The sequence below is a fragment of the Myripristis murdjan genome, chromosome 23 (genome assembly GCF_902150065.1).
Source record: "Myripristis murdjan chromosome 23, fMyrMur1.1, whole genome shotgun sequence".
NCBI lineage: Eukaryota > Metazoa > Chordata > Actinopteri > Holocentriformes > Holocentridae > Myripristis > Myripristis murdjan.
Window position 1 is genome coordinate 21,607,506 of NC_044002.1, and position 20,653 is coordinate 21,628,158.

Here is a 20,653-nt window from a genome sequence, read left to right on the forward strand (position 1 = left end):
AGTTCTCAGAATTGACATATGAAAAATATGTACAGAACACAGGAAACCTTTTCTTGCACGTGTCACTTTCTATCCAAACCTGTTTGACTTGTGAACTACATCTAAAAACAAGGTTTTTGCTAGCTAGTCAATGTTTGCGATGGTGCCTTTTAAATATTTAACAGGCATGAATGGGTATCACTGCTAGATAGCTCACATGCACCCAAGTTGACCTTTGTGTTGATGCAGTTACAAGTTAAAAGGTTAAGAGCCTGCACACTGAAGAGGCCGAAGAGCTGAAACCCAAGACCACAGCAGTGACGCTCCACCTGCAATGGACACACTGCCACTATCTGATTAATGAGCTTTTCCTGTGTGCTGACTTTGCAAGTTGTTGCATAGGCCAGCATGCAAAATGAAGTTTCAATATTAACATGCATGTGAACCCACTGTTACAAGGGGGAACAGGAGGTGGCAGACAGAACTGCAAACAGCTGCTGTAGCAGCCAGCAGATCTCACAGCCTGAAGAGTCTGACACGTTCCCTGCACCTACAAACACTACAGGATCACTACAGACAGCTGAGACGATGAGTTCATTTTAATTGCTACCAAAGGAAGAGTGTAATACAGGAAGATTATAATTCAGACAAACAGTCCTGAAATTATCTAGGGTCACATTTCTATGGAATTTGTGTATATTTATTTTGGTCTGATACAATTACAATTCACATTTGGCAGACGCTTTTATCCAAAGCAACGTACATAGGAGATTTTTATACACCATAAGCGAAGATGTTTTCAGGAGAGAACTACAACATCAAGTGTCATAAAGCGCTGGTTCTGCCCCAGAGGACAGAGGAGCTACAAGGCAGAGCAGAGTGGGGATGTATAGAGTGCATAAAGTGCATAGAGGAAGGAAGAAACCACAGAGGCACAATTTTTTTTTTTTAATTATATGGGGGATTACACAATCCATTAGGTGAGCGGGTGTTCCCTGAAGAGCTGGGTTTTTAGCCTTCTCTTAAAGACTGAGAGGGACTCTGTGGATCGAATGGAGTTTGGTAGCTCGTTCCACTGAGGGACCAAAGAGGAGAAGAGTCCAGCTGCTGATTTAGGGCCTTGTTGTGCTGGAGGCACCACGACAGAGCAAGTGATGAAAATTATGTCCTTGTTTTGGTTTACCAACCATTAGCAATTAAGCAAAAAATGGTTTATTTCAGACACTAGTAGGCAGACAACCCGATTACAAGCACCTACCCTGCTTTAGTGTCTTTATATCAAAAGCAGGTCACTCAGGTCCTCTGACCAGGGCCTACTGGCTGTCCCCACAACTAAAGACAAAAAGTGATCGTGGCTTGAAGTTGTGGAACAACGCACTTAATGACAGTTTTATTCATGTGGCTACAGCGTCACACATTTTAGGTCATGCCCAAAACAGTCACTGCTTAAAGCCCCTCTTACCCCTATGGAAGTAGAGAAAGGAAAAACAGGGCAAATCCCTCCCTGTGGGACGAGGGAAGTTGCCACCCAAAGTTTAGATGAGGGTGTCTGACCTCTCCATGTATCCTGACGGTGAGCCGACCAGACCATCGAGCCTCTCCTGCAGCGCAGCCAGGATCTGTGGATTCTGCATCATCTGCACCGTCAGCTGGCGAGCTGAGGACACACACACACACACACACACACACACACACACACACACACAGGTCAAAAGTACAGTATGAAGACAGTCCAATTTCTCAAACTCTGCCAGCAGGTAAACAGTTGATATGAATCATTCTGGACTGGGAAAAAAAAAGCCTGAAACCTTTCAGAGGCGTGCAAAAGAAGATTATTTTGATAACTGAGGTGGGCTGGGAAGCTGTCTGAATTAAATCAGAGCTGCCACATGCAACTTTATTTGTGGGAGAGCAATAGGGTTTAAAATCATGCTTAATACCTAGTCCACACTTTTATTTGAAAAAAGCAAATGGAAAAAAACCAAACCAAAACAAACAAAAAAAAAAAAACAGCAGTCTGCAGTCTCCTGTGATTTTTAATTTGCTGTAGTCAATAGTGTGCCTGCAATACTTTTTATATTGTGCAACAGGACAAAGCCTGGCAGTGTTTCAGTGGAGCATTCTGCATTTGTTAATACTCCCTGAATTGTTACCGGCACCCAAATCACCTTACATATTTCCATATTCCAACACTTTATAATAACCATCATTAATACATGGTGAATTGATACTTAATTAAATTTAATTAACAGTGATTTTACAATTAATAACGATATGATATAGTAGCAAAAATATAAAACATTTAAAGTCGCAACTAATGATTATAATCACTTGTTAAATGGTTAATTAAAAAAACATATAAACCATCTAGAAACATTATTTGGATGTTTTATAATGTTAGAACTGCTGCCTGTGAGTCTGGGGTTCAAGTCAAAACAAACTATTAGAAGTTTAAAGCTTCAACATTATTTACAAAGTATTATTAACATCTGTAGTAATTTCATAGTCATCAAAATAATGTCTATGGATGGTTTACAAAACAAATTTTAACCATTAGCAAAGATGTATAGAATCTGGTTCATTCATCTATGTATTTTGTTTGTTGATGTTTTACAAACGATTTCTAAAGAGGTTTACAAATTCTTTGGTAATCATTAACAAATACTTAATATATTATGTAAAATGTTTCCATTGTTACTGTAAGATGACTAATGACTTAAGTTCAATCTACCTTTTATTAATGATGGTTATTATAAAGTGTCACCCATATTTCAGCACTGAGTGTGTGCACATAAAGTAAAGATAACGATTCAGACCAAGTAATATTTAAAGCGTGGCGGTCCTCCAGTTCCACTTCTTCTCTACCTAAACAACTAGTTTGAAAACTACAGAGCACCGGACAAAGAGAGATGCATGGAAGGGGAGGGGGATGTTCTCAAATCAATATGATTATGTAACATCCAGTGACATTCACCTACTTTGACTTTTAACCACAGAAACAGACAACTGATGATTTAACACCTAAAACATTAGCAGTTCATCACCGAGATGTTAGTAACCACCTCAGAAAAACAAAGTTTCAGCTCCCAATGAGTGTATCTTTACATCCAAAGCACAAATATTCACACACATAAACCCAGAGTCTCTACTATTTGGGATTTGAGCTCATCCTGGGTACTACAAACAAGATAAGGTGTTTACGTGCAGCGACTCTTAAACAGAGAACTTCAAACGAGCTCAAGTTGTTTTGTTTTTGTATTTGTTCCACACGCTGTAAACCCGCTTAACTGCAACCGATATACTCTCCACCGTGTGCCCCATTTGCTTGGTTGTTTTCTGCATCTGGTGTATTAATATCTTTATTTTATGTGTCTGGCGTTAGCGGCGTTATTTTGTCTGTTGTATACGTTGGGTTTTTATGTATTGCTATAAAATAAGCACTGACCTTGATCAATATATAAATCAATAAAGTGTGACAACTACTTTTTATTTAAGTCGACGAAATGCTGCAAAGAAACCGAAAGAAGAGGCAGCAGTCAGCTTTAAAAAAAAAAAAGGTGCACTCCTGTCGAGGTGGCAGACAGGCAACAGCCGGCACAATCCTAAGTGTCCGACATGTTGCTTGCACCTATCAAAGCTCTGTCAGATCGCTGCAGACAGGTGAGAAGATTAAAAGGGATGGGAAGTCACTTTTCACTGTTGACACGTCCGGGGCGTTTTGCTTGTATTGTGCTTCCAGCCGGCGGAGCGCCGCTGTGTGTGTCGCGGCATCGAGTCAAATAAACACACCGGTGCTTTTCGTCGGTGGCTGAAATCGATACGGGTCGCCAGCCACACTGACCGGACGACGTGAGCCGACCTGAATGCCTTGTCATTGTACAGTCGCTGCTCTTTCACCGAATTTGACCCCTGCTGACCACCGTACACTTCGGCCCTGAGCCAATCAAACCAAAGAAAGCGTGAAAGTAAACTGGTCAATCTATAAAGTTAGCCTCTTCACATTACTGCAAATGCAAGAGTGATGTTATCAGTTATCATAGCACTATTGGCCACAGCAAACATGATTATTGGTTATAATTATCGGTCCAGTTGTATCTCTGCATCTCTACTTGATTTACCTGCCCTGCATGTGTTTGAATTGTGGGAGAGAAACCAGACCAGGCAAAAGAAACCACTCTTTAAATTAATATTTTGGGAGATAAAAGAAAAAAAAATCTTGACAAAAGCTCACTGGAAGCGAGGTTATTAACATAAAGAAAAACTAATGAAATAATGAACTGGATGTAAAAACATTTTCTTTGAAATACTAAAAGCAAGGCTTTACAAAAAAGTGAAACTATTGTGTTTACAAAACCAACTAAAAAACAAAACATTGGGAGAATATGTCTTATGTTTTTGTTTTTGTCCATTTATTTCATATATCAGTCTAGTATTTGGGGTGGATATGATTTTTTTTTTTTTTTGCTGCGCCAGTTTTATGCCAGCAGGATTTTCCCAAATACCCCATATTACAACAAAAAAGATTAAAAACTAACAAAAACTAAAACCAAGAATTTTCAAAAAATAAAAACTAAACTACTTTTAATTAGTTGTTAAGGCAGGATTGCTACACTGAAATTGAAAAAATAAAATTTTAATGAAATAAAAATAAAAATTAATGAAAAATGCAACCTTGAAAGGTTATTGCGCTCAAAGTGATGTATTATCATTGCTTACTTAGTCTGCCTGGCAGCCAAAAACACCCCGAGGTTTCATTTTAGGGAGACAAGAGAGGAGAAAAGCAAGAAAATCTTAACAACTTCAAAGCTGTAGCCAGCAAATGGCTGGATATTTCTAGTTAATGACTAAAATGATTACTCAATTATAAGAATAAATTCATGCCTGACAATCGACTAAATTTGCCTTATTCACCTCACCACTACGTTACCAAAAAAAAAAACTATTGCAGCACTAGGATTAATAAAGTCACAGCTGGAAATCATCTCAGTAGCTACAATAAAACATTTCCCATGACTGATCTATGTTTTCTTAAGCTGTTGTTTTATTGCTTTAGAACAAATGAAAGTCAATCAGCAGAACAGCCATTCACCTCCATTTGTTTCCTATCATGAAAACTGCTGATGGTTAAACATGTGAAATCTAATAATGTCATTTGATTCACTTTTAACACTGGAGTCTGTGTCACGTCTGAGTCCAATCCCACCAAAATCATCAGTTAACAAAAGATGGCGCTGAGGTGAATAAGGCGAATTGTTTCAGCAACATTTTACATTACCAACCACAGGCAAAAAAGAACATTTTGGACGATGATTGCATTCATAATTAGTATGAGCTGGGAATCCATGGCTGTGAACACATCGGCTCCAGAGACTGATTCCCCTCTCCTCGCTGATATTAGTGCCGGGCTCTACCCACTGATCTACACAAGCCCTAAATTTTGAAGAGCGTTTCCCTTTCTAGGTCAGACATGCCCGTCTTTAAAGAAGGAAACAGTTTAGCATGGATTTATGTATCCCCATTTCCAGCAGAGGAACAAGCGCCTGCAACAAAGAATAAGGTAGATGGAGGAGAGGGCGGCTGCTGTTTAATTTATACCAAGGAGCCAGCAGGCAGTTTCACTTTAAGTTTCAAACATCAAGTCGCTTCCCAGAACCTTTTCAGCTGTGATTTGCTGGTCCCCCTCAGTCTGACTGTGACTGGCGTCTCAGAGCAGCCTGATTTTCAACATTTCCGAGCGGCCCTAACGAGTTTGCGCCGCCTGTAAACAGTGGCAAGCTTCAACTCTGCATTACTCATGCATTTATAATCTTCAGCAGGCTTTTAGACCTGATGGGAGGCTTTCCTGAGTGTGTGGTCGCGCTGACAGATCTGTCGTAGGCAGTGGGACTGCATGTTCTTCAAGTCTGGGTTTTAAAAAGACTATTCAGTCTCGCTATAAATAGTCGAGGCCAAACAGCCATCTAATTCTATCCACAATGGGCTGGAAGCGGGCTAATATATGAGGAACGATCTGAATCATTTATTGAACATCAAAGGGTGCATAAACAGCATCTAGATCCCAAAATAAAATGGATTAGTGCTCTCCAGCTTCAAACTACAATTCAAAAATGTTGCCAGCCAGAAAAAAGACACATAAAACCCCAAGTTAAGCTAATGTCAATTTGGCCTAAATACCAAGCAGGGGCGCATGTTGCGTCCAGACCTCTACTCTGCCATATTAATAGAAAAACCTGAATGATTCAATATTTTTTATTGACTTTTCTAATCATGTTAATACATGAAATCTGATTTTCCAAAAAACAAACGACACTCAGTTGGCTTCCTCTGCAAATCAACAAAAATCCCAACATTTGCTTTTAAAACCTATAATACAGCTTTCAATACTTTGCAGTCGTCTGTCCGCTATCAGACATTTCAGTCTGGTCTGTGCTGTGGTTTTTGCAGGTCAGAGGTCAGACTCCTACCTTTGCTGTTGACGTCTTCTCCCGTCTCTTCCTCCTCCACCTCCTCCATGTCCTCCATATCTGCCGGGTCCAGCTCAGCTTGGTCTTTGCTGCTCAGGGAGACAGAGGGAGAGCGCGAGGTTCAGCTGAATCACAGACAGTCTGAAAAACAGGCTGTAAGTCCAGGGAGCAACCACCACACACCAGACACTTTTCTGGCATGTTTTTGCTGCGGCTGCCAATGCGTTTGGCCACTGTACCGGCCACTTCAACAGGCCACCAAACGGTTTGATCTCCTCTTTGAAAAAACACATTTGACTAGTAGAATAGTGAAACTGAGGAATTAAAAAAAAGTCATTACCCAGGCCAGTCTGGGGATTCAAACTCACAACCTTCAAACAAAGCCGGTAAACACATTTGGACGTGCTTCCCGTTCAGGAAGCTTTCAGACTGAGGCCTTCTTCATCACAACAGTAATCCGCTTTAGAGTCTTTTTACCCACAATGCTGTTCCACATATTGAAACATGACACCCTGCATTTAAATGCGAGGCAGAACAGCACAACACTGTAAGCAACAAGGCTTCACCTGCACGGCCTCGCATCCGCTGTCAGTCTGCACCACAGCGGCAAAATCAATGGCTCACAGTGGAAGAGAGTGAGAGTGAGGGTGTGTGTGTGTGTGTGTGAGGATGAGAGTCAGAGGACCTCTATCCTCATGGCCTGTGACAGCCACTGGAGCGTCTCCCCTGTTGGACCGATGTCAAGGTCCATCCATCATAATGTTGTGAGGTATTCGTGTGTGTGTATGTGTGTGTGTGTGAGAGAGAGAGAGAGAGAGAGTGTGTGTGTGTGTGTGTGTGTGTGTGACCAGGCCGAGGCAACCTGAGCCCAGGCGTGGCATCCCAAACAGCCCATGCTGGGTAAACAACCATTTTCCATAGCAGCTACGAGAGCGAGCGAGCTATGATGAAGCTGACAGTTGCACGCCGTCAGCTTCGCCGGTGAAGCCACTAACCCGGTTACTGATGTGCAGACAGACAGGAGCAGGAGGCTGTCGGTTTGAATCCCCACACTAACTGAGGAAACATACTACAACAAACACCAGGCACTGAATCCCAGCTGGACAACAACAGCACGAAGTAAAGATTTCAAATTCAAGACTGATAAATATCCAGAGCCTACTAGTCCTGCCAGCATACAGAAAAAAACCCTTAAGTAAGCTGTATGCAATACATTGGTGAAGAATAAAAACTTCACTGTATAAATGCAATTAATAATTTAAATTTGATGTTAGAGCCCATTTTATCATGTTTCAGACCATCATGTTGACTCTCACAAAGCTGAGCAGCCCCATTTTAAGTGATGGGAATGTCTTACTTTGTAGTATGAAAATAGTTTGATGTCAATACATTATGGTGAAATTAACTACTCATCATCTAGCTGAGGACCCCCTGACAGCCCTTCAAAGACCCCTGGGAGTCCACCAACTCCCACTTTGATAAACACTGTTGAGGTCTGTTTAAAAAACAAGAAAAAACAAAAAAACAAAAAAAACACTGATTGTTCTCCCAAATACAGTTTTTTATTTGGGACAACAAATGTGTGAATTTCCCAGTCTGGGATCAATAAAGTATACCTATCTATCTATCTATCTATCTATCTATCTATCTAAATACAACACCCTGATCTTGCCTGCAGGCAGAAACTCAGGATAACCAGCCAATCAGATGACAATAATCCAAAATCTTTGGCAGCTATATATTTACCAGCATTATTATATTTAGCTGAAATGTTTAAAAACCAAACAGCATGGCCATTGTTTGCACAAGGGTTTAGGCTACTTTTTGAATGATTTTTTTTCTGCAAGATGCTGCTTTAACTTGCATAGTTAAATCACTATAAAACAGGGGGAAATAATATCTTTAAGCACGGTCTCAATCAGCCAACTTGTGTCTAAACTACACTGGGGTTAACAGTCTTTACTAAGACAGGAGGAAAGCACAGCACTCTCAATATCCAAAAATAAATCCATTATCCTTGTGAAAAAAAAAAAAGATATTTCAGTCTAGACTACCATCACACAATTAACAGAAAAAGCTTTTATACAATTGAAGCAGTGAGAATAATAAAGCCCACAGGTGATTACAATGAAGGTAATTACAAGGCGACCAATATCTGTATAGGAAATATTACAAAGACAGCAAACGAGGCAGATAACCAGATGTGAAAAAATGAGAAAGAAATATGCAGATGCATACAGACCATCATCTGTCAGTCCACACGTACCCATTTTTTTTTAGATGCATGGTTAATGATTGATTGGTGATGTGGGCTGCAGACACAGGATCATTCATGCTCCCAGCAGACTTGTTAATGCGAGCGTGTAACTCACTCGTGTTGTGAGACATCAGTGCGACTACACCTTGATGTCAACATTTTGATTCCATCACCAAACTCCCATCTGCTATGCTCAGAGAGCCACAGTGTCTCAGGTTAAAATCACCGGCAGCAGTCAAAGTGTCTATCAAACAGCCGCCAGCTCCTTCAGAGCGTCCTTGAGCGAGTCACAAAATCCACATAAGCTCAGCCACTGTAAAATCGCTATAGATGAGGGCGTCAGCTAAGTGTAATGGGTGCACAGAGGGATCCAGCTGGACAAATATGCTAATGATCCAGAAACAGGAATGTTTGCCCCAGAATGGGCACACGAGGGCAGGAAATGGCTCTCTTTGACAGTGTGTGGTTAACCGATTGTAGAAGATGCACTTACTTGTCAATGTCTGCCATCTTAGCCGAGTCTCAAGTGATGCTAGGGAGAGAGGGAGAGAGGGAGAGAGGGAGAGAGAGAGAGAGAGAGAGGAGAAAACAATTAGGTTAGAGTTGCTGGCAGGTTGAAAAGTAATTAGTTTCCACTGACATCCGATTGTCATCCGACCTGCCTGGATCAAAAAACATTTGCCAATTACTCTTACTGCTTGTTTTCAGCTGTCTGCAGTGACAAATTTGTTGTTTGTAAATCAGCTCCACCACGCTAGTGATGGGAAGTTTCAGCTATAGGAAAGTATCCGGGAGGCCATTTGGTATTCTTTTCCATAACCTACATTAGAGCTGAAACAATTTATCGATCAACAGAACATTAATCGATTATAATTCTGATAAGATTTGTTTTAGTCATTTATTGAGTAAAAATACCAAGCATGTGGTGGTTGCAGTGTCATAAAGGCTAAGGATGACTTAACATTTCAGGTTCATATCATTACAAAATGCAAATGAATGTTTATCAGATGGTGGAAGCAAAAAACCAAAGGCCAAAAGTAGGACAGAGGTCGTCATGCACACGGCTGCAACTTGCAAACTTCCCAGTTTTATTCCCAAAAACAGCACAAACCATACACAAGATCAGCTGTTTGTCATCCACAAAATTGTGCACGGTGAATAATGTGTTTGATTGTTTAATTGGCTGTGGTGCGTTTTATAACTCCTTATCTTATTAACATCTTATGAAGGTCTCTGACTGAAACAATGCAGTTTTTGGTGAATAAAACCAGGACGTTTTGCAAGTTACAGCAGTGTGCAGGATGACCTCCGCTCTACATAACAACATTTTAAAAAATGATTTTTTTTTGCCCATTGGTCAGACTAAGGAATACATTTGAAGACATCGCTTAGGGTGTGACAGGCTTTTCTTATTAATGTTAACATTTTATAGATGAAACTATAATCAATGAAGCCATTAAATAATCCAATTAGTCAAGTTTCTCAACAGGCTGTACATTAAATAAAACAATGAGCAAAATTAGGAAAATCTAAAAATGTATAAAAGTGAGACTACATATTGACATTATACATTGGATACTGCTACATATAGATAAAAATTGTAAATGAAAATATTTGTTAGTTGCAGCCCTAACCTACATTTCATCTGGCACCATCTGAAAAGCTCTTGTGCATTAACTCTGCTGCTCCAAGCAGGTTCAAATTTCATTTCAAATTTCACATTCCACATCTCAAACAGATTTCACTCAGGCCGACCGAGACAGTTCAACATAGGGTTTTTGTTTGTTTTTTCCCCCTTCACTTAAGTGGCAGCTTTAGCTTAGACATTAACGCAGCCAGCTTGCGACTGGTCACACCAGCTGGGAAAATCCTTCAACAACTACTGACTGTGCCCTTGAGCAAGGCGCTAAACTCCCGACTGGCCCCGGTGTGGCTGTTCAGTGTTTTGATACTGGTGAAAAACTGATTGTGAAGCAGAGCAATGCTAGAGAACAGCACACAGGGTCAGCTGATCATCTTTGATTAAAGGTTTTCATGAAGGGCTGGAGGAGGGGCTCGCCAAGGAACCCATCCCATCAGATAGCTGCCATGAATTTTATTATGTAACTGTGACTCTGCACGAGCTAAAAATCTCTTCATCCCAATTACTCAGCTGGAAACAAATCGGCCATTAAAAGCAATCCGACTCCTCCAACTCCTCCCCGATACAGCTGTGTGCACACTGCCCCCACCCTGGAGGAAATGCATAAAAATGTGTTTAAAAAAAAAAAAATCCCATGCATCAGTCAACACCGAAGTTCACCGACAGCCTGCATCCAAGCCACAGATCAAAGCACAACTGAAGGCCTTCATTTTAAAACCTCACCTGCCCACTAGCACCACACCATAAATCACGGCAATTTTCATTTCCACAACCAGCAGAGGTGAAAAATCAGCATGATACCAATAACCAGGGATTTACGCTAACTTTTGCCCCAATAAAGGACATGCTCTAAATGAAAAAAGTTAAGAGCACACAAAGAAATGCAGGAGCAAAGTGAAAATGTAAAGTAAGAAAAAGTTAAGTGACAGTTAATTTAAAAAAAAAGAAAAAAAGAAAAAAAAGGGGACACATCTGTGTAATAGCATGTGCCACCAAAATCACACATTGGCCCTTGCCTGTTAGAAGCAAAGGCTGCTGTTTCATATTAAAAGCTTTCCTTCAGGGTGCTCTGGTCTTTCAAACCACACAAGACTAAGGATAAGCCACTTTCCCCACTGTGCCCGTGTAATAAAAAAGCAGAAATTTTCTAAACAAGAAAACAAAAACAAAATAGCTTTCCATAGGTGAACCAGAGGGAGGCTTTTATTGTGAAGCAGCTACAGCAAATGCTATGCGTTCAACATGCAAGGGAGAACGGGTACTTTTAAACAACCAGATATCTGTGGCTTTTCTGTTAATGCAGTGGTGTGCTGTGCTGTAAACTCGAGGTAACAATACCACCTGAAAAAGATTACGGTGCATTGTAATTTTCCTCGCACACTGCGCTTGTAAATCGGTTTTCCGGTTCACACACATTTAAGGGGCAAATACAAGTGAAATACTTGCACTGTAGAGCCTTGAGTACTATAGTGTAGCTGAAAACAAATTCAAGACACTAGTGTTAGACACATGAAGGGAAATATGAATTCAGACACTAACGACGATTTCAAGCTAAATTTTGCTTTAAAAAATTGCTTATCATCTGAGTCATAATCGCGTAACCCTGCTAACCGTCTCCTCCCCCTACCCTTTACTTACAGTTAGGCCTCAGCTCACCTGTGCAGCACTCTGGCCTCATTTAGGGTGCTGAGGCGCCACCATGTCACCACAACAAGTTTACAGTTGTCTCCCCACATGAAAATTTCTATGTGAAATAGGTCAAATTTGCCCAGGTTGTGGCTGTTGGCAGGGTTGTCTCAGGGAGAGCATCGCCCAACCCTGTTCAAGGAGCAAAATTAAACATGGTATGTTTTACATAACGCAAGCTGAAGTAGTCTGTTATTTTGCCCAGTGAATGTGTACATTTTGAAAAGGATTATATTTTATATCTGCATCTGCCAGTGGGCCTTCACAACAAGAGCAGGCATAGTAAAATGTTAATTCCTCTACAGGAGAGACTGATGTGCACGTATCGTATTAGCAATCAACCAAACGAGCTGGAAAATATCGGTTATCGGATGTCAGCAAAAAATCCAGTATCATGAACCCCTTGAATGAACTAACCAGACGATAAGAGCAGTCAGCTGGTTGCAAAGCGGCTAATTTGATATTTTCATGATTTTACCCATCAATGACTATTTTTGAAATGGAGAAGGAATGTTTTTTGTGGGTAAATCAGCATGGGCACCAACCACACAGGATGGTAAGTTTGTAGGAAAGAGACATTTGATGACTTCGGTTACTCACAATCTTTGTCTGCCCCTGCTGGCCGACATAGACTCGCTGACTGTGAGCCAATCAAATCAAAGTCTCCGTAATGACCTCCTGCTACATTGGCTCGACACAACACGGGACCATCTGAACTCAACAGGTGGTTAACTAGCCTATCTATAGTTGCAAATGGATGTTATTTGCAAGTCACTTCATGATAAATTACAAACGTTACTAAAACAAAGTGAGTGAGCAAACACTAGATTACAAATTGAATGTAAACCTGCTTCCATGTTTGGCACTGTATCCAACTTTTTGCAGGAAACATTCAAAACAGGCAGGGTGACATTTCAGGAAAACGACTGCAAGATCGCTATAGCTGATAAGAATCATCCCTGGCAGGTTAAATTGTTTTTGTTTAACAACACTTGGGCAGATGAGTGAAAATGTTGATGTTGGGCGGCATCCACAGAAGAGACTTCGCAGCATTTGGGGGTGTTTAGTTTCTCATCCCGCTCGTTAAGGCGCAGAGCAGGAAGACGAGCGCCACTACAGCAAATAAAACGTTTCTACAACGAGCGCACAGGGCGAGGAGGAGGAGGACTGATGGTTCGACTGACTAGCACCAGCGTGTCAACCCAGATTACCGACAGTTTGATAACCGCTGAGCCACGTTAATCCACCCTTCATACAACTCCTGACAGCAATCAATCAGTTGAATCCATGCCTAAGTCTTGTTGTCAAAATAAGCAGTTTACACAGGACTAATTATCCAGGATTGGAATAATTGTGGCTTCAGTTTTACTGGCTAAAATCACATGCTTCATGACTTCATTGTTGGAGCATTTTTACAAAATAAATCCCCTGGACTTGGCCAAATCGAACCACATGCTTACAGAAGGAGTCCTCTACAGGGGCCAGAGGGGATCAAGCCTCACTGTGACTCACACCACCTTCCTTCCACATAACACACACACACACACAAACACAAACACACACAGCCTGCACAACGTTCCCTTGAGAGAGATGGATTACCACAGCGTTATTTTCAGGGGGGCAGACAGGAGAGACTGGCACAGACAGTCGGTGCCCATAAGACAACGAGGCAACAGATCACGACCTGGAAGTGACACCGGTGTCAAAACTCACAATCGTTAAAGTGGCTGTAACTCAAACCCAAAGCCTTGTGGTGGCGGATTATGGACTGGGGAGAATTCTGCTTGTCAAATGTTAACTGAGAGCCGTGTGTGTGCAGTTTGATTTGAGCAGGGGGGTTTTTTCTACTCGATGCTGGCAGCGGATGAGAGCAGGCGCAAAGTTACCGAGGATAAAATGTGCCAGGAGATTGTGTGGCTGTTAGGACTTCCACGTCTGAAGCCAAGTGTTTTCCTGCTGGCCTCAAACCTCACAGCTCTCTGTCACCAAGCTGCACGATTATGGTAAATTGAAAACCCCCGAATAGGTGTTTCATTTATATTCATTTAGCGGCAGCTGGAAAGCCCCTGCTGCTTGAAGAAATGTAAATACACTGAAAACAGCTCTACTGTGCAATATCCCCCATAATTCAGATACTGATATGACAAGCAAAAAGTGAAAATGCAAGTGTGTTAAATTACTGATGCTGACCATAAAAGTTGGCCTTTAAAATAAGCTGGAAATCAATTTGAGGCTTCTGTGTGTTTTACAACAGGACAAACTGTAATGACTAAAGAATAAGTTGGATAAAGGGAAACAAAATATTTTAAGTTATGTTGAAGGATACACGTCCTGCATCTGACACACCCTATTATTTTGCTGATGATGCTAATGCAGTGGTTCAGTGGGATTTGATGATTCAAAACAGAGCCGACTCAGCCGTTAAGGCCATCGCTGCCACTGAACTAAAAAAACTCAATAGCCCCACAGCGCACAGGGCATTCTGGATTAAAACAACAAGCGCACCCCAACATCCAGTTAAGTTTGACTGTCAACCTACAAAGATTTGCGACCTGAGTTAGCTAGTAAACTGCAAACAAATGTGGACAACACGGTTGGAACTGATGTGAAAGGTAAGCTAATGAAGTAACGAAACCATATACCTACAGCACAGAAATAATCAGGCATTTATCAGGAGAATTTATCAGGCATTTCTGTTTTTGCCCTTATTACACTGAGGCTCAGGTCACAGAGTGTGTGTTTAGTTTGGATACTTGATCACTGAATGACTCAGTGAAACAAACTGAGTCTTCCAAATGAACTTAGAGTCCCATCCTGTCAAAAGAAGCCAAATGGACAGTCATAGAGGGGGAGCAGAGAGCATGCATGTGTGTGCGCGAGTGCGGTTTGGGCCTCAGATTTTTGTCCAACCCTGACCCGAGCCTGAGAGCATAGTAACCGAGCCCGACAGGCATTTTGTGTGTCTGAGCCCGACCCAAGCCCGGTATTCTGCAAATCCTCCATCGTTAGGTTACATTTACCGCCTGAAATAGCCTTCATGTTGCCTTCAGTGTCGTCAAGGTAACTCCAGCACTATACAGGAAGTTGCCCAGAACAGACAGTGGGTCCATCATTTTTCACTAAAACATCGCCGACATGACCAAACCCGACCCTGAATATAATTTCTAAATATTTGTCCGAACCCAGACTGACCCGTCGGGTGTGGTATCTAAGGTGTGTGTGCGTATGTGTTTGTTAGGGAGGTGGACAATTTGTTATTTTTAAATATTGATTCTCCAAATTGTGAGTCAAGTACAGCCCTTGACTAGTATGTCATCATGCAACATTGTCTTTTGAATAGGTTTTTGGATTTGTTTAATTTTCCAGACACATTTTCAACATATATATGAACATAACCATAATTATAACCACATATCACTCAAGTTTAAACACCACAGTTTGTCAAAAAACACTATTTTTATTTGGGTCCCACTCAAATGACCACTTGTGGGTCCCAGGGACAAAATCCTTCAACATCACTGGAGCCGGTCCATCACAGATCCTGTATTTGTATTTGTATTTGTTTAATTGCCCAACCCTAGCAACAATGATGGTTAATAATCATGATCAGTGGTTACAGTATCTAGCAAAATAGTACACTAACAACAATTGCGCAATCCTGCCAGGCCATCCAAACAAATCCACCTGGGCGGCTCGTATTACTGAGTGTTTCGGTGCAGCTGTACCATCACAACCAACCCATTTAACACATCTGCTGGCTGACTAGCAAAAATTTAATCTCGTGCAGCAGACATTTTCTGTTTATTTCAAACTCCTCTTTCATAGCACTCAGCTGGCGAGGCCATTTCCTTGAGTGGCATTGTCTCTGCACTGAGGACACCCGTCTACTGCAGGTTACCAGTTTGTTAAGAGGCCAAGAATTTGCCCTTTAGTGTCTAAATAATAGGCCAGACATGCAACAAAAGCCCTCTTCCTGGCAAAGAGAAATGAGCCCTGCACTTCAGACAAATTCGCATGAATGAGGATATAAATGTAGCTCCATAAAACCTATGTACTGACTGAGTAAATTCTATGTACCAAGGGCTTTCTATAAACAGGAACAGAGAAGGGACCTTAACCTAAATACTATGACTTTCTACAGTAGAGTGAATAAAACTCAAAGACAGCTTTGACAAAATCTAACCATGGCAACTCAAGTGTTCCTATATACTATGAAATCAATGCTTTTTCAATGTGTATATATATATTTTTGAAAAGGTGAAATACTAAATGCCTTTCAATTTATATGATATGACAGTGGATCTCCACATATATACTGAGTAAACAGTGATCTCTGTCCATATTTTTACTTAAGTTTTATCACCAAGCTTGTGCATAAAATCATGTGCCACAGAGGGTTTAGAGTACACCGGTTCATTTGCCCAGCCCACTTTAAAAAAAAAAAAAAAAAAAAAAAAAAAAAAGGACACCAGGCGATTCCATCCATTAGTTCCTCCTCTCTGGATGAAAGTAAGCAACCCAGAAATCATCTGGTGTGGCGGGGTGGGATAAAAACCAACAAGAGTGTTCCAGGCCTACTTGCTGCACTGAGCTAGCCCACAGGTTTTTTACGCTCGCTTGATTCAAGAACAGATGTTGCACCTCCCGCTTTTCCTGTTCACTCTGCAGAAGCTCATGTTTACCATCTTTAACCGTCCTACCCTACACTTCCAGTCAGCTCTGATGATGCCAACATGAACACTAACTCCTGTGTGAAATGTTAATCTGTTCATTCTGCTGCATACTGTAAGTAAATTAGTATCAGAAGTATTTGATTTTATGTTTGAGATCTTGTCCATTGTCCAATACAGGCTGCAACTTAAATAAAATGTTTACAAACACTCCCAATATCCTCAATCAATCTTCTAGTATTGTATGAGCTGAATTCCAACTGTGTGATCATACAGAAGAGCTTTTTAATTTATCTGGACATTTTTCAAAACACTTGCTGGTGAATTTTTATGTTTAAAGTGAAGAATTAGCAGCTAGCAGCTCTGCTCCTCCATCCAGATTCACCTGCCTGCACATACTGAGCCTCATTCTGCCTGAAAAATGAACTGGGAAGGAAATCAAGACATCAGCTCCTGAGATCAGACTCTTCAGAGATGGTTAACAATTTGAATAGGGTGAGACCAGGCCTTTGATCAAAGTTGCCAAAGGGGGAAAAAAGACTCATCTCAAGGAAGTCAGTTCTTGCACCAAAGCCACCATCTCCGTACATACACACATGCCTATATTTAGCTATTAAAGCAGGTCCACTCAACTACAGAGCCATGTGACAGTTCAATGAGCTCAGAACAAAGTCACAAAACAAATGAGGCTAAATAAAAAATGATAAGGTAGTTTGTTTCCCATGGGGGTAGTGAATAAGAGCAGTGTCTTAATTCTGTGACTTAGATTTTACTCTGATTTTTGGCTCTTGTGATTTTGTCTTATTATTTCTATACCCTAATGCAAAGCACTTGGAACTGCCTTGTGTAAGAAATGAGCTATACAAATAAACCTACTTGCTTTAAAACATGTTACTCACATTTCCCACCAATGATGCACTGTCACTTTTATAACTGACCATGTGACAGTATTGTTAAAGGCCTTCATTATGCGGCACTAAAAAACCCCCAAATGAGCAAAAACACAAGCCTGGAAGGATGTAATGCAAAAACTACAAAGCCTTGTTTATTCTATACTCTGGAAAACACATATGCCGAACATTATACAACAATATCTGAAGCAAGAATATCCCTCTCCACCCCCAGGCCAACTTGCACTCTCCATGTTGCCAAATTATTGATGGCAGAGTACAAGTAAAAGCTCTCCACAGCGGCAGCAAAAAGCTTTAAAATACACTGCTGTCACATGAAATTTGGTGACTGGGCATTTAAGTCAATACTTGCTTTTTTTCCCCCATGGACAAAAATAAAAGCAGGTAGAATACAAACCAAAAAAAAAATGCAATTTTAACTTTTGGGAAACCCTTCCTACAGCATGTTGTTGACACCAAGGGAGAGATATGAATCCATGCCAGCTGTCATTGCAGAAGTTCCTGAAATACCTAAAACTCACATGTCACGTTAACTCCTCACACTGGCTCTTTTCATGGCCCCTTCCAACATTAAAAAGGTGCATTTGGTGCGCCACAAGCTGGATGGGGGGGGGCACACTGACATCTACTGAAGAAAACATCCACATCTGATATGTCCAGGTAATGACTCATCACTATATCTGGGCGCATCTTGCCATGATATTTGACAATCACAACAGCCTCAACAGGTTATTATAACGCAACACAAACAATGATAAGCCTCTTAGGATGGAATCCACCTCAAGCTTTGCCATTTTAAAAAAAGCGCCTAATATTAAAATAAAAATCCACTTCACAACAAGGCTTCATCTCAACAACACAAAAACAGCGCACAGACTGACCACAGGACAGACATTTTGCTCTCTGGACGCGCTTTTCACTGATCTACCCATCGACCACGTGTTGCATGCACAAGTATGGCAAACCACCAATGACAGACAAAAGCACTGGTGTGTGCGTGTGTGTGTGTGTGTGTTCACTTTTCCAGCTCACTTGTCTATTCAACCTGTTGAAATGGTTATCTCCCCACAAAGGCCCGTGCACTTCCTCCACAAAACAACAGCACGACTCCCGGCTAGTGACAGGCTAACTGAGCCGGCCTGGCCCCGGCTCTTGTCATTCTTAATGCCTCGGCTAGCTTCTCTGCTAGCTTGATGCGCACTTGGGCTGAGAACCAAGCCAGTGGGAGGAACAGCACAAAATACGGGCCGGTTACGAAGTGGCTGGACGGGGTGACATCGGGATTTTCATGTCTAAAAAAAACACCGAGATACCGCCGTGTTAGCAAACCGCCTGCTAGCCTAACCGTCCAGAGTCCTATCCACACTTCCCCACCCTGAGACTCATCCCCAAAAAAATAAGGTCAAGTCCAAAAAATACGATAGAAGACACAAAACACGTGTCAACTACCGTCGAAAAACCGAAATTATTATTATTATTAGCTGTCGGCTTGTTGTTTACACCGACGAAATGTTTACAACACCGAAGGAAACGGGGGATTAAGGAGCCGTTAGTTTTTTTTTTTTTTAAATCGCGTGGAGCGGTAACCCTCATCATGGTGGAGCCCGTCTCAATGGCTGCTGCTGCCGTCTGACTTCACTAGCATTAGCTGGGGGAGAGCTGTCTTCTTCCATTTACACAGAGCCGAATTGAAATTTTGATTTTTTTTTTTTTTTCTTTTTCTTTTCAAACCGACGTTGAAGTTTTCCGGGAGTCGTTCAAACGCCGAGGCGATTTGAGAGCCCGTGTCTTACCTTCGCTTGTGTGGCCGGAGGCTGGACGAGGTTAGGCGGTGCTGCGCAGTGAAGCGGTCCGGGGAGGAAGACTCCGCTCCGATGGCGGTAAAAGGGAGAGAGATCCCGCCGCCTGCGCTCATATACATCCGACGTCATCACGTAAACCGGTAGTCGCCGAGGCAACGCTGCTCATGGGAGGGGCGGTCGCGCGAGGGTCCCTCGTGGGCAGGCGAAGGGAAAGAGGTTGAATCCTCCATCCTCATCCTCATCCTCCTCGCCATCATCATCTTCATGAGTTTGAGCGGCTCCATCATCATCATCATCTTCACCTCCTTCTTCTTACTCCTTCTCCTCCTGCTCTACCCTATCATCATCATCATCATCATCTTCAGCTTCTTCGTCCTCCTCCGACTCCACCCTATCTTCATCATCTTCAACTTCTTCCTCCTCCTCTTCCTACTCCACCCTATCTTCATCATCATCATCATCATCATCATCATCATCATCTTCACCATTTTCCTCCTTCTCCTACTCTACCCTATTGTCATCATCGTCTTCACCTTCTTCCTCCTCCTCCTCCTCCTCCTCCTCCTACTCCACCCTATCATCATCATCATCATCTTCAACTTCTTCCTCCTCCTCTTCCTACCCCACCCTATCATCATTATCATCATCATCATCTTCACCATTTTCCTCCTTCTCCTACTCCTCCTCCTCCTCCTCCTCCGCCTTATCATCATTTTCATCATCATCATCTTCCTCCTCATAGTCCATCCTATCATCATCATCATCTTCACCTTCCTCTTCCTCCTCCTTCTCCTCCACCTTATCATCATCATCATCATCATCATCCACCCTATCATTTTCACCTTCCTCTTTCTCGTCCTCCAACTCCACCCTACCATCATCATCATCATCACCTTCACATCTTCCTCCTCCTCCAACTTCATCCTGTTATCATCATCATCATCTTCACCTTCTTCCTCTTCCTCATACTCCATTTTATCATCATCTTCATAATAATTTTCATGTTCCTCCACCTCATCAGCTCCTGAATCATCTTCTTCCTAACTCCTCATCACAATTTTCCTCATCTTCCTCCTCCATCTCACCATCTTCCTCTTCTTCATCCTCATCGTCATCACAATGTTAACTCTGTTGACTAAAAAAACTGATAGAAAGTATGTGTCAAACAGATTTTCAGCGATAAAAAAAACACACAAAAACTAAAATAAACAACAACAAAAAAAAAAACATGATTGTGATGAT

General features: G+C 41.7%; 1 protein-coding gene and 1 long non-coding RNA gene across 4 annotated transcripts in view; one reads left to right on the forward strand and one right to left on the reverse strand.

Annotated features, from left to right (window-relative positions):
* nap1l1 (nucleosome assembly protein 1-like 1) overlaps positions 1 to 19,527 on the reverse strand; it is a 39,927-nt gene extending 20,400 nt beyond the window's left edge. For all 3 annotated transcript variants that reach the window (XM_030045533.1, XM_030045532.1, XM_030045534.1), the window contains exons 1-4: positions 19,403 to 19,527; positions 9,194 to 9,232; positions 6,444 to 6,532; positions 1,534 to 1,636 (exon numbers count right to left, since the gene is read on the reverse strand). In XM_030045533.1, the coding sequence (XP_029901393.1) occupies positions 1,534 to 1,636; positions 6,444 to 6,532; positions 9,194 to 9,210 (209 nt within the window). In that variant the 5' untranslated portion in view covers positions 9,211 to 9,232; positions 19,403 to 19,527. The remainder of the gene's footprint in view (positions 1 to 1,533; positions 1,637 to 6,443; positions 6,533 to 9,193; positions 9,233 to 19,402) is intronic.
* On the forward strand, positions 924 to 12,617 carry LOC115354966 (uncharacterized). Its single transcript, XR_003927834.1, has 3 exons — positions 924 to 1,036; positions 9,972 to 9,974; positions 12,604 to 12,617. It is a non-coding gene; the product is annotated as an uncharacterized LOC115354966 (long non-coding RNA).
* Positions 19,528 to 20,653: the final 1,126 nt, after the last annotated feature.